The sequence below is a fragment of the Thalassophryne amazonica genome, chromosome 17, assembly GCF_902500255.1.
Source record: "Thalassophryne amazonica chromosome 17, fThaAma1.1, whole genome shotgun sequence".
Lineage (NCBI taxonomy): Eukaryota > Metazoa > Chordata > Actinopteri > Batrachoidiformes > Batrachoididae > Thalassophryne > Thalassophryne amazonica.
The window spans coordinates 44,358,580-44,370,742 of NC_047119.1; the positions used below are offsets into that span (position 1 = coordinate 44,358,580).

Consider the following 12,163-nt stretch of genomic DNA (forward strand, 5'->3'; position numbering starts at 1 on the left):
TATTGTGCTAACAAGTGAAAATTGAAGGACAGCCGTGCAGACGGGTGGACAGACAGACATGCTGATCGCTATATCCCCCCTGTTTGTCAAACCGGGGAGATAAAAAGGTTTTCCCTTGAAGACTATGTGAAACAGATGACGAGTACAATAGTTGACTTCATGTAAAGCAGAACGGTTACGTAGGAAACGAAATGAAATGCCATTCCATTCCCAAAATAAAACATACAGGCTGTGGAGCAACAGGTGGACACAAAGTCCCTCTCCTGGACCATCTGTGATCACATCTATCAGGCCTGATGAGCTGTTCACACAAATGCATCACTGCTGATGCCTCATCTGTATGAGAGCGTCAGAATATTGTTTAACAAGACTAAAACAAGACATGACTTGTTTTAGTTTTTATCCCCCATGGGCCAAAGGCCTGAATGGGGATTATGTCATGGTGATTTCCGTCTGTCTGTCCGTCCGTCCGTCCCAAAAAGGTATACGGATTCTGGATTCAGCTCCTCTCACACTTTTAGGAGAAATTTTGTGAAACATGATACAAGTCCTTGTTATAGGTTGGTAATACACATATTTTCATATCGTTCCAGTTGGGCTCATTTTACCAGAGTTATGGCCCTTCATTAACAAAGTTAGACTGTCAGTTTCATGCTTGGATGACTGCATTCTGAAATCAACACCTCTGACATTTTTAGTAGGAATTTCATGTAACTTGTTATAGGTTGAAAATATGCATATTGTAATATTGTACAAGACTGACACATTTTGGCAGAGTTATGGTCCTTGATTAACAAAGTTAGACTCCGTCAGTTTCATGTTTGGGTGAATGCATTCTGAAATCAACACCTCTGACATTTTTAGTAGGAATTTCATGTAACTTGGTATAAGTCCTTGTTACAGGTTGATAATATGCATATTGTAAAATTGTACAAGACTGACACATTTTGGCAGATTTATGGTCCTTGATTAACAAACCTAGACACTGCCACTTTCATTAGTTGATGCCTGCATTCTGAAACAACTTCTCTCATATTTTTTGTAGAAATTTCATGTAATTTGGTACAATTCCTTGACATGTTATCAGAATGTAGCAAGCACCTGTACCAAAGCAGTACTTGCCAGTGGGGAATATTGCACTCTCAGAGCACTCTTGTTGTACCTGCAGTGGCAGCTCCAGAGAGGGTTGTTTGTGGGGTTAGGTTAATGTATAATTAGTTATATTACATGTGCAAATGTGCATTTTAAAAGGTAAATGTGAAGTCAATTCACATTTACAAAACACAACAGACTGAACTAACAAAAATACAGCTGTTTCAGCACATATTCCACCATCTTGGTTTATTCTGTTGACACTTCCTTGTCTTGACTTAGCAGTCGCTCTGTCACGTTGTGCAGTATTTGCATATAATAAATAAACTGCTGGTCTATTTTGGCCTGGCCTGCAAAACATCCACTCTGACTGAATATGAATAGCAAGTCATCACTTTGCCTCCGTTGCTTGTAGCTAATGTGACCACACCGTGACACCAGGGTCAGTCAGAGAATGTGAGAAACAGCAAATGTTAACTTTATGGTTTTGCAACAGCAAGAACACTGGAATTCCGGGGGGGCACAGCCCCGTGAGTCCCCTCCTTACAGCTGTCTTTGTTGATCTGCTTTTATGCCTGTATTTCCTTTTTTTTTTGGCATTGCTTTTTTAAATGTGACTTTTGTCTGATGTTGAACGCAGCTCGTTCTGGGCTTCGATGACTGAACACTGCCTGTAAAAACTTTGAGCGCAGCGGCACAGTGTCAGTGACTTTAGCGAGCAGCTGCTACTGTCCATCACACTGTAGAAACACACTGGCTGAGGCTCAGTGTCCAGCTCATGGCTGATAGACAAAACAGACGCAAACACGCTCGACAACCACACGGGCCCATCATGGGACACTAGCCACCAGCTTTTAATAGAGAGACAAATGAACTCTTCGAGCCACGATGAAGAACATACGAAACATTTCAGCCTTATTTCTGCTGGTTCTGGTGACCTGGAGCGACGGGATGCCGACAGGTACGTCAGTCGCCACAATAGCCACACAAACGCACAAAGTTTAAATCTGCCTCCATGTTATAGCAGAAAGGAGAAACAGAGACACATTGCACAATACAAATAAATGCCACTCCAGAACAGCTGGTGGCGCTAGACTAACAGCAGAGTGTCCAGTATCGCTGGTTTACAAACATTTAGCTGTATGTTTGGGTTCCAGGAAGTTTGTTTATTTAAGCGAGCATCAGTGTCGTTCGTGCCGCTGTGAAGAAGTAGGAAAAATTATTTAGTCTTAAGGCTTTTCACTTCAAAGTTCAGAAGCTACAGTTTAATTCTGGATTTTCCATTTTATTTCAATCTGACAAAGCCAGTTCCATGGCCAAACTCCAGCACCAACAAGAGGCTGGAAGATTGGCTACTTGATTAAAGATGAGCAATCTGGATTAAAGATGAGTGAGCGGCAGGAATGAGTCAGAATCAAAGATGAGTTATCAGGATCAAAGGTCAACAATTGGGGCAAAGGATTAGGATCAAATGTGTGATCAAGATCAAAATCACAATCAATAATGTGTGAGTCTAGGATTAAAACCGAGGCCTAATGATGAGTTATCAGGATCAAAGGTTAGCAAATGGCATAAAGGATTAGATCAAAGATCCCAATCAAAATTGTGTGATGGGGATTAGAGGCTAGGGCCATGGATGAGTTATCAGGATCAAAAGGTTAACCACTGGGGTAAAGCATTAGGATCAAAGATGTCTGATCGGTACCAAAGACCACAATCAAAAATGTGTGATCTGGATTAAAGCCAGAGACTGAGGATGAGTTATCAAGCTCGAAAGGTCAACAGCTGGGGTAAAAGATGAGGATCAAAGATGTTTGATCAGGATGAAAGCTCATAATCAGAACTGCAATTGGGATTAAAGCCCCGAAAAAGACTTCAGACAACTTTACTGATCCCAAAAAAGGGCAATTACATTTACACTCCAATTACCTCAGACAAGATACAGCAATTAATCCACAATTATTACTTGTTTACCGTAATAATGGCACACATCAGAATTAAGACAACACATATACATTTGACATTGTTTATGTGCACTAAACTTGAAGCAGTCCGTCATCTGAATTAGGGTAAAGCGGGTGAAGGCCACTGCAACTGGAGTTGCACCACCGCTAGCTTGTGGGGAACGGGGACCTGCCACAGCTTAAAAACCGCGCAGCCCCCGGAGTGGGGAGGGGTGGCGAGAGCGGTGGCCGGGATGGGGTAAAGTGACGGGGGAGCAGGAAGGGAGGTAAAGGGAAAAAAATATGGAGCATGCTTCAGTCTTGTCCATGTGTAAGTCTGTCAGTTTATTGTCTGTGGGTTGAGATAAGAAGGAGCCGAATAATCTCACCAGAGCCTGAAGACATTCCTGTGGAGGTAAACATTGGGCAATTTGTCCTTGAGGCTAGATAAGCCTGGAGTGTTGTGGTTGAGCACTGAAAAACACTTAACAGTTCCACTTGAACAACCAAATCCCAATTATGAATTAAGAATATTCACCGGCCTCCGAAACCTTCAGCTTCAACTGCAAGGCACACATCAGCTGCAAGGTGTCATTCAATTTGCGTCTGAGTTCAAGAGTCAACGCAGTCTGAGAATGCAATGCCTTGCCAACCTCGTTAATCATGACGGACAAGCGAGGGGCCGTGGTTCTTGATGCCGCCGTCTTGCCAATTTTCCGGTAGATCAGGGCAGCACATAAGCCAAAAAGTACCAGCCCTGCTACCATGAGACCAAAAATGAATAAATCCTCGACATCCTCAATGGAGAAAGGCGCCAAGCATGCAACACGCCAAGATCCCCAGGAGTCGAGGACATAGCCCGCAGGATACGTTCCATCTGGGCAGGTAGGATCCCCCGGTCCTGACCTTCTTGTAGAAAAAATGGTGTCAATAGCGTTCAGAGACCAGCTGATCAATTCCATGGTTAATCCAATAGTAGACCAATAGATCCAGAGTCCAATATAATTTGAGGAATTCACAGTCTGGTGAAGTAGGGACTTGAAGGTTAAAGGCAGAGAACAGAGATAAGGGAGAGTGGAGGAGATGCGACCGCTCTCGTCGCAGTCCCAAGCAACATGAAGGATGAGTTATCAGGATAAAAGGTCAAGAACTGGGACAAAGGATTAGGATCAAATATGTGCGATCAAGATCAAAATCACAATCAATACTGTGTGAGTCTAGGATTAAAACCAAGACCTAATGATGAGTTATTAGGATCAAAGGTTAACAACTGGCATAAAGGATTAGATCAAAGATCCCAATCAAAATTGTGTGATGGGGATTAAAGGCTAGGGGCATGGATGAGATATCAGGATCAAAAGGTTAACCACTGGGGTAAAGCATTAGGATCAAAGATGTCTGATCGGGACCAAAGACAACAATCAAAAATGTGTGATCTGGATTAAAGCCAGAGACTGAGGATGAGTTATCAAGATCGAAAGGTCAGCAGCTGGGGTAAAAGATGAGGATCAAAGATGTTTGATCAGGATGAAAGCTTGTAATCAGAACTGCAATTGGGATTAAAGCCCCAGAAGAAGGATGAGTTATCAGGATCAAAGGTCAAGAATCAGGTTCAAACATCAGTGATGTGGAGAAAGGTGTTTAATCAGGTTAAAAACAGGATGAAAGCTCAGAAATGTGTGGTCAAGATCCAAAATGAGCCATCAGGGTCAAAGGTCAACAGTCAGGATCAAAGGTTCATGATTAAGATCAAAAGTGAGTGATGAAAGCTTTAAGAATATTAAAGTTGAATGGAATTTCCCTTTTGCAATACAGAAAAACAACAGAAAAATGTCAGTAGTGATATACGAGGTCTGTTAGAAAAGTAACGGACCTTTTTATTTTTTACAAAAACTATATGGATTTGAATCATGAAGAGTCCCTCCGCACATCTTTTCATGCCGAAAAAGTGCTGATGTCAAACTCTTCATGCTATTTCTGTGGTAGTCAGACGACGCCCCGGATCAACAAAGCGTTCACTTTCGAAATGATCTGGTCGTTTGAGCCTGTCGATCGCGCTTGGTGCACAGCGCGCCCTCAGCCGCTGTGGGCCGTCTTTAATCCAGTTGTAATTGTCCTTAATCTGTGTGATCCCCATAAGATCTTCACCGAAAGCCATCTGAATTTTCCAAATGGAATCCACCTGGCTGTCTCTCACACTTTCTGAAAAAAGTTTGATGCAGCAAAGCGGCAGTCGATCAGCCAATTTCCTGACAATGAAAATCCGACGAGGGGGCTGGACCACTCCTCCCACAAAGCGTGCTCACAGGCGAATGACGCAACCGACAGGCGTGAAAAAACTCACGCATGCGCACGAAGGTTCAAGCTTGGCTGATGCAATCACACGATTCAAATCCATATAGTTTTTGAAAAAAATAAAAAGGTCCGTTACTTTTCTAACAGACCTCGTAAGTTGAGTGCTGGTGGACGCTGGCTGAGGTGCGCCATCTCTGAGTGCCCTTCTACTTACAAACTGGATCCTGGTATGTGACATATGACATACTCTACTGTAAAATTTGGATTGTGAGACAAAAGTATGTATTTCTGGAATGCTTCTTTAAAGAAACAAAACCAAAAAAGTGGGAAAATTCCTGACTGCAATTGTGTGATTAGTCACACATGTTGTTACTGTTTGCACAAATCCACAAAAAAACCACAACAGCCAAAAAGGATGAGGAATTAGATGTGACAATAACATCCTTGTTTTTTCACACACACACACACACACACACGCACACACACACACACACACACACACACACACACACACACACACACACACACACACACACACACACACACACACACACACAGTGTGTTAAACGTGAAGCTGCATGCTCAAACCTGCTGTGACGATTTGTGACGTTTGCCGAGTTAGAAATCTTGTTCCTGAGCCGTCTCTCTGCAGCCAGACGAAATCAGCATGACACAGCAGGTGGTGCGTGTCGAGTCTTTTTTGGGGAGATTGGGGGGTGCATTTGAGAAGTTGGAGTTTCTCTGGAGAAGAAGAATACAAGATGATTTTTAAGATATTCCTTTATTAGTCCTGTGTGGGGAAAAAGCAGTGTCACAGAATCAGTGATAATATTGTGCGGCAGCAGGGCAAAGTGTGTAAACAGAAGGCAAACAAAAATACATAGGCACGGCAAATTGAGAGGATGAAACCTTGTGGGGCCTGTTTATTTAAACAGGAGACGCTGAGTAAATCTATATTTTTATTGTCAAATAACTCCTGTGTGCAAGGTGACGTCTCGCTGCACGGATCCAGTTACGTTAAAGTATATCCAAGAATGAAAAAAAATATCATTCATAAAAATGTGTTGTAATGATGTTAAGTCACAGATGCATCTTGTTTGCTGGTTTGAAGTCTGTCATGTGATGCTTCAATCAGTATGTCACTCTTTGCTGTTATCATATTTTACAGTGTCGGGTGTCCAGATCTTTTTTTTTTTTTAAGTCCTGTGAGACACAAAGTCAGACAAAGATTCTCCTCATTAAAATGGACAAAACAAGTTTCCTTGAGTGTCACAGTGTGACGTTTCAAAGCAGGGAACTGGCTGCTGGGGCCGTGGGTCTGCTACGTCTTCCTTCAATGGCAGGTCTTAAAAACTTAAATATAAAGAAAAAGCATAGCACACTCAAAATATTGATGTCTAGCCGCTGTTTTATTTCATAATAATTACGTTTCGGCCAAAAGGCCTTCGTCAGATAGCAGCTTCCGTTGGACCAAGAGTTCAAAATTGTTTGACAACCCAGGTGCTTAAAATCCCCTCCAACGAGTGGGAGGTCCCAAGAGTGATGACACCCAGTGATTTCAGCCCATTCTAAAAATAGAAGACAAGATTATGAAATGTTCAAAAGAAAAAACATCAGTATAAACAATACACAATTGCAAAAAAAGGTCTTAAAAACATTTTGACTTCTAAAGCTCAAACTGTGTTTGTACGCGAGTGTGGCATCCGTGTTGATTTACAGTAGATTAAAAAAAAAACTGTTCCTGAGTCAAACAGGAGAGTCGTCTGGTTTTCCATCTACGGTATTGCACAATCTTTTGTTTTACAAGCAAGTAAAAGCATTTCCCTTGAAGTCTTTTTCTTAATTTTCCTTTGCTGCCCCTCTCTTCTTCCCTTTTAGCAGTTTTTCTCTTTAAGTTCATACAAAGGTTAAAGCACAGATCATTGAATCTACATATAAACACTTTGTGTTGTTTTTATTCCTCTCATTTTCCCCCCAAACATATTAAAATAGGCTAAAACAAAAAACATTTCTTTTGCTATCTTTCCTGAAAATGATCTTTTTTCAAAACATAAGTGATGGTGGCTGTTTGTCTAAAATGGGTCACAGGACCTTTCGTGAGGATTCACCTTGTTTATATCCAGAAATCAACCAGGTGGCTCTAATCACTGAGATTTTCCATGACGACGCTGACGGCGGTTTTCCAGCTTCGCTCATAACCAAGAACATGTATTGAAACCAGACGGAGGTGTAACTCGAAATGTCATCTTTGTTTTCTCTGTTGGGGCTGATCAGTGATGAAGTTACAGCTAGAAAAGCACTTGCAGTAATCCAGATTATAAATCATTTAAGAAAGTTAATTGCAACATCGAATTTTGTTAAAATTTTGATTCATTCAGACTGTTAAATTAGAATCAGGTTTTCTGTGGTTCTGAAAAATGGCAAAAGTTTAATTGTTGTACACTTTTCCAAACTGTCTCCATCTAAACTAGAGTTGCCAACTCTGGGATTTCGGCTGGAGTGAGACTCTGCCTAAATTTTTTGTAACCCTAACTAGAGGTGGGCAATACCAGGAATGTTGGTATTGATCCGATACCAAGTAAATACAGGCCCAGTATCGCCGATATTGATAGCGATACCGATACTTTTCATATTTAAGCTTCATAGATCCAACGGATCCAAAAGACCTAGGACAGAATTTCGCCAAACATTGTACATCACAACAAAATACTTTATCACAACCAACATTTTTGTTTAAAAAATATCACTCAACACAACTTAAAACAAAATCTCCTGAGGTAGAGGGCTGACAAACCACAATACAAGGGTGCACTGTGTGTTGTGTGACACAGCGCAGCGCTGCAGACAGAGAGTAGACTTTGTTGAATTTGCATGTGCAGCAGTGAGTGCTTGCGGAAGACAAAAAAAAAAAAAAAAAAAAAACTTGAGTATCGATCTTTTTACACGAGGATTGTTCAATATCAATACCAGCGTTGGTATCGATATTAGGATCGATCTGCCCACCTCTAACCTTAACCCTAATTAAAAAACAAACAAACAAACAAAAAAACAGTCCTCCTTTACTAATAAAAATAATAATCGAAGGGAAACTGTTTGATTCTTCTCTATCCACATCCATGATGCCAAAATATTTCAGTAAGCTCATCTACAGGCAGGTAAGAGGCAAATAATGAAAAATGCTTAAAATGGCTGGGGGACAAGAGGACTCTGGGTGGGGTTGGGGGGTCAGACCCCCCACAACCAGGGTTTTAGCCATACTAATGCTCCCCAGAACCATTTTCTGCAGTACATTTGCAAGGAGAGTTAGAGAGAATGGAGGCAGCTGTTTATCTAACTTTTTACAAGATGGACAAAATCTATCTTCATATGCCAGCAGCTTCTGCTCCCATGTGAGTCTTATCCACAGCTGGAGAGAAGAGGAACAGACACCGCTGAGATGATCTTATTTTTAAATAAAAACCCTTGAAGCCCCCAAATCCCCTTCATTTTGTACAGCTATGTTCATAACAGTCCACAGTTGAACAAACATTTTGCAATTTATAACTAGATTACATACAGTATGTTATGATGGCACAATCACATTATAACACAAGTATATTATTAATGTCTTTAAATACCTGAATGGAATGACACATTAAATGTAACGTGCTGGTAAAATAAAATGAGTAAATCCTGTGTAAAATATACAGGTCTTGACTTAGATCAGACCTTATCTAACGATCTTATAGCTGACAAAGTGATCAGCAAGTCAAATGCAAAATTAAAGTTCTTACACAGACAGGCCAAAGATTTGGATTTGTACATGAGAAAACTTCTTCCATCAGTCCTGATACAGTGGTACATGGACTCTGTCATTGTAGAATGTCATTCTGGCCTGACCAAGTGTAATCAAGGGAGGTTGCAGATGATGCAGAACAAGATCATTTGCTTTCTCCTCTCTGCACAACCCTGGACCCACATAGGCCTGGCTGAAGTTTAGAATGGTCAATATGTTGCCTGTTGAGCTCAGAGTTCAACAATTAAAATGAAATCATATGTTTAATATAATGAATAAGCAAGCCTCAAATTACTTGGTCACGTCTTTTAAATTTACAGCTGCACAGCCCAATATTAATACTTGGTGGAGTATCTTGTCTCTGGTCATCCCTCAGGGTTGAAGACCTGTGGGGCTTTGTCCTTCAAGTACATTGGAGCTAAACTATTTAATGTTCCACCTCGTCAAATTAGAGTTTTTGAATCGAAGCCTCTTTGTAAAAACAGGGTCAGTTTATATTCCAAGAACTGGCTCAACAAGAGAACATCAATTTATTTATTATTTAGAAAAAAGAATACTATATAGTTTTATTTTATTAACTGTTATGGGTTTTATGTATGTATGAATGCATGTTTGCCTGTCAGTATTTTGTTGGGCCACAATGGAAACAAGCTTTTTTTTTTTTTTTTTTGCTTTCTTTTGTTACCCTGTATCTTATGTATTTATGTGTTCAGTTAATATATATTTGTATTTTTTTTGCATGTTTACATTTTATACAAATTAAAATCAATACTGTTCCATGCAAGTGGTATGTTAAAGACTGGCCAGCAGATGTCGCCATATTTAACTGCTTCAAACACAACCATTTCAACACAACTGCTTCATCTTGATTCAGTGGTTCAAAATGCTGTTTCTCTGTCAGTGGAATTATCAATTAAAATGCATCAGCAGCCACACAGCATGTGCACAGATAGACTTAAATAACATACCATATGTCCTTTAAACTACCTAGTTTGCAACTAGTTGAAGTCTGTAGCCTAGGTGCCCACCTTATCCTCTCTTTTCATTGAGAAACAATGTGCCGTGGTCTGGTCTGGTCTAATCTAGTCATTAACAGAAAATAAATGGGAGATATTTTTATTTTGGCGTGACAGCGCGAGACTGATGCTGAAAGAATGAGTCACACCAGATGCGTGACAGTTGGCAACCCTGCTAAACCGTGCTTTACCTTGTCTAGCCCCCACGCTCGCTCCAGTTTTAAATTTAAACATTAAACCTTTATCACATCTATCATGTGATATGTCCAAAATTGCAAGTCAGACTGTCTGAAAAAAATGCACTATAGTCAATTTGTAGAAAAATGTTTATATTTATGTTTGCTAGCTGAATAGTTGAATAGGCAGAGGAATGTCACTGGATAAATAGCCATAGGTACGGCTGGGCCTACGTCACTTCTGATTAGATACGGCTGTCATTTCAAATCACCGCTGAAAACAAACTGCACGCACACTTACAACCATTGTTGATATAGTCACCTTTACCACTGTTTATTCGCAAAGGCCTGCCGATTTGGTAATGCCAAATGGCATATGGAGAGCCTTGAAAGGTGTACAAAAGTTGCTGCAGTTAAAAAGCTCATAGTTGGATCTTGGGACAAGCTGACAGCCTGCTGCGAGGCGAGCTGCCGTCTGTCCCAGCCGCTGCCTATTGGCGCCCCTCAATGCTATTAGCTGAGTGACCCGTGGCGTCCGAAGTGTTTACTTTGAAAAAATTAGAGTGTTCAAAGCAGGCCCAGTTGCCTGAATACCCCAGCTAGCAGTAATGGAATAGGACTCTGGTTCTATTTTGTGGGTTTTCTTTCACTGAACTGGGGTTCATGATTAAGACGGACGGCTGGAGGCATTCGTATTGTGCTGCTAGAGGTGAAATTCTTGGATCAGCGCAAGATGGACGAAGGCGAAAGCATTTGCCAAGAATGTTTTCATTAATCAGGAATGAAATTCGGGAGGTTGAAAGACGATCAGATACTATGCGCGTTGCTATGTGCCCACACATCAGAGAACCAGATGTCCGACCGTACCTATTAGCTTTTTTGTGAGAAAAAGCTAATAGGTCATAGCGGCATATAATGCGTTAAGCTCAGGGTTGTTTTTACTGAACCAAAAATACTGTCCTGTTCAGGGCTTAATTTGAGGGGGAGCAAGCCGGAGCGCGCTCCGGGACCTCGGACGCGCGCTCCGGAACCTCTGACGTTGGCTCCGCCAGCTATTTATACTGGATCCGGTGATCCGCCACCTCTCTTGACTAACAAAATATATAAAAAAAAAATCACCGCGATTGCTCTCACTGCCACTCATACCGCCCTCCTGTCTGCTGTGCGGAATTGTGCCAAATCTGGCAACAGGTCCAGAGGCTACATTCGCTGTTTTCATCCGGATGTTGACCGTAGCCGCAGAGCTCAGTGGCCACCGAGAGAGGACTTGGATTCTTTGCGGGTCCCGCATCCGTACCCCCGGAAGCAGTGAGCGAAGGGAGAGCCGCGCATTGTGTTCTGCGTGTGTCTGTTTATAATCTTCTCGCACAGAAGAAAAAAGAGAGTGTTTACACAAGAGAGAAAAGTGAGAAAATGTTAATGCCTGTTTGCGAAAAGTGTGTAGTGAGGGGTTTTAAGCCTTAAAACATCTATAATTGTAAAAAAAATAGCGCTGACTACTTTGCGGATTTCTTTTAACGCGGGTTATTTTTAGAACGTAACTCCTGCGATAAACGAGGGACCACTGTACATCATTAAACAGGAATTTGTATTATATCCGGATTTGGTGTGACTAGTGTTATTAGATCTACAATACATGCCCAGTTTATTTTTGGTGTGGCGCACAGCAATGTTCACAAGCCCCCCCCCCCCCCCCCCCGCCCTTTTTTTTTTTTTGCACCGGAGCCACCCATCCTCTGCACTCCGGGACCTCCCACTTTACAAATTAAGCACTGGTCCTGTTAACATCTATATATACAGTCTATGGTTAAAATATGTAACCCTTTGTAGCTTTAGCTATCCTAGCCCCCAAGCTAGCTCCAGCTT

At 41.4% G+C, this 12,163-nt stretch overlaps 1 protein-coding gene across 1 annotated transcript in view; it reads left to right on the forward strand.

Moving 5' to 3' along the window:
- Positions 1-1,760: 1,760 nt before the first annotated feature.
- The window catches only part of musk (muscle, skeletal, receptor tyrosine kinase), a 48,896-nt gene continuing 38,493 nt past the window's right edge, over positions 1,761-12,163 (forward strand). The window contains exon 1 of the mRNA XM_034192808.1: positions 1,761-2,053. Within this exon, the coding sequence (XP_034048699.1) occupies positions 1,981-2,053 (73 nt within the window). The 5' untranslated portion in view covers positions 1,761-1,980. The remainder of the gene's footprint in view (positions 2,054-12,163) is intronic.